Source organism: Sinocyclocheilus grahami, unplaced genomic scaffold (assembly GCF_001515645.1).
Source record: "Sinocyclocheilus grahami isolate Dianchi unplaced genomic scaffold, SAMN03320097.WGS_v1.1 scaffold7842.1, whole genome shotgun sequence".
Classification (NCBI taxonomy): domain Eukaryota; kingdom Metazoa; phylum Chordata; class Actinopteri; order Cypriniformes; family Cyprinidae; genus Sinocyclocheilus; species Sinocyclocheilus grahami.
The window spans coordinates 6,268-8,473 of record NW_015511722.1 but is presented as its reverse complement, the minus strand read 5'-3'; the positions used below and the strand labels follow the sequence as shown (position 1 = coordinate 8,473).

Sequence of the window (2,206 nt, the reverse complement as noted above, 5' to 3'; positions counted from 1 at the left end):
ACCGGTATTCGGTATGAACCGGTATACCGCCCAGCACTACTTTTAATTAATGTTTTTTTTAATAGCTGGTCTTGTTAATCACTTTCTATAGAACTATACAAATTCATACTTTCTTATATAATGTGTACATTTTAATATTGTATAATTATTTGTAAAAAAAATTATACTAACTTGTAATTTACAGAAATCAAGAAAAGAGAATATGCTTAACCATGTTACAGATGGGTGGTTTTTGAAACCACAGTGTTATTGAAAATTTCTCCAGACACATTCCCATAAGGTCATAGAGTTCTCTATTAATAATGTAATATTTATTCCAAAGTATGTTGTTGTTACCAACCACTGATCTATAATAGAATATAATATAGATCAGTGTTACCAACACATATTTCATTGATTTGCTGTGCACCAAAACAAAACATACTGAGTCTTAGCCTAATCCACACGAAAGTGTCATTTAAATTTCTAGATTTAACTTTTGGTTGTGCTACCAACCTTTCAGTTACAATCCTACACTTTGCTCCATTCTGAATATGGAAAGGAATAAAAACAGAATAAATGAACAAGGATTAGAATAAATTCTATAGAAGTAATCAAGTCTTGATCTCTGACAGTGCCTCTCCTCCATCCATGGTGGGTCTTAAGCAATGCTCCAGAGAAGATGGGACAAGCTCTGTGTATCTGCTCGCGCAGTGCCATCACCTTTGACAACAAGAAATACTACTTCATCCAGAAACTAGACGAAGGGTAAGACTAGCCAGCTAGACTATTCAGTCCTTAAAACACTTGAAAGCTTACTGGAAGTATGTGAGTCCAGCGATAGAAAGATATCAAGGAAAAATATGTTAGAATATTGTTTTAACATTTAAATGATACTGAAAAGATTACCATTTTAGTATTAGATATATTTAACAGACACTTTTATCCATAGCTACTTACAAAAAAGAAACATCATGTGCAGTTTCCCGTGATTCACATTAGTACACAAGCAGAAAAGAAAGAAAGATTTTTCTGTAAACAGATGGGTGTTACGGTACATTCCTTTATTTCTAGATGTGATTTAGTGAAGTGTCTGTAGAAGAAGTGTGTCTTTGGTTGTTTCTTAGAGGTTTTGATGGTTACAGCAGATCAGGTGGATGATGGGAGTTTATTCTACCAAAGAAGTACAAAGAGAGTAAAGGTTTTTGGAAATGGATTGGTGTCTAATTGTGAAGGAACAGCCATGCACTGCTTGCTCACTGACTAAATTACAGGAGGGGCTACTTTTACATTTTCATTCATTCATTTCGCAGATGCGTTTATCTACAGAGACTTGCAAAAAAGAAACAAAGCAATTGGTCAAAGAGCTAATGATTTTTGTAATATACAATGCCAGGTTATTAAACCACTAGATTAGGAAATATGGATAGTTGTGTGTGTGTTTTTGTGATTATGCATGTCAGTTTTCATGATGGTTTTCTCAAGTGAAATTTATTAGATAAAGCATAAGAAAAAATGGTCTTTCATCTTAACTTCATTCTTTGCTTCTTCTAGAGGTTTCAGCTATGTGGATCTGGTAGAAGGTGCGCATGATGGCCGCTTCTACGCTCTAAAGCGGATCCTTTGCCATGACCGCGAGGGCCGCAAGGAGGCTCAGACCGAGGTGGAGATGCACCGCCTTTTCAACCATCCCAACATCCTCAGCCTGACCTCACACACCTTCATGGAGCGCGGCGGGAAGTGTGAGGCCTGGCTGTTGCTCCCATACATCAGTGTAAGTGGGCCCTATTCTGCTTTTCTGTTCCAGGCCTCTAACAAGTCCAAGAGTCCAGTGACATCTGAGATGTGCAGTATGACATTTAAAAGCGTTTCATGTGCTGAATTGTTCCTGTGCAGAAGGGAAGTCTGTGGTCTGTTCTGGAGAAGCTGCGGGATAAGGGGAGCTCTATGCCTGAGAGCCGCATACTACACATTCTGCATGGCATCTGTGAAGGCCTCAAAGCTATTCATGACAAAGAATATGCACACAGGTATTGAGAGTAAAATTCAATTTAAACACAAATTTGGTCAATTATGTTATTAGGTTTGTCTTTGGTTTGCATTGAAGGTGAAATTTGGGGAAAAGAACCTGTTGCTTAATAGTAATTAATGTAATTGGAAACACTTTGCATTTTCCAACTGCATTAGTTAAAGGGGTCATATGATGCGATTTAAATTTTTCCTTTCT

The 2,206-nt window shown here is 37.2% G+C and overlaps 1 protein-coding gene across 1 annotated transcript in view; it reads left to right on the top strand.

Moving 5' to 3' along the window:
- LOC107577932 (serine/threonine-protein kinase 16-like) overlaps positions 1 to 2,016 on the top strand; it is a 3,340-nt gene extending 1,324 nt beyond the window's left edge. Inside the window, exons 2-4 of the mRNA XM_016263954.1 lie at positions 615 to 747; positions 1,534 to 1,753; positions 1,876 to 2,016. Of these exons, the coding sequence (XP_016119440.1) occupies positions 662 to 747; positions 1,534 to 1,753; positions 1,876 to 2,016 (447 nt within the window). The 5' untranslated portion in view covers positions 615 to 661. The remainder of the gene's footprint in view (positions 1 to 614; positions 748 to 1,533; positions 1,754 to 1,875) is intronic.
- The last annotated feature ends 190 nt before the right edge of the window (positions 2,017 to 2,206 follow it).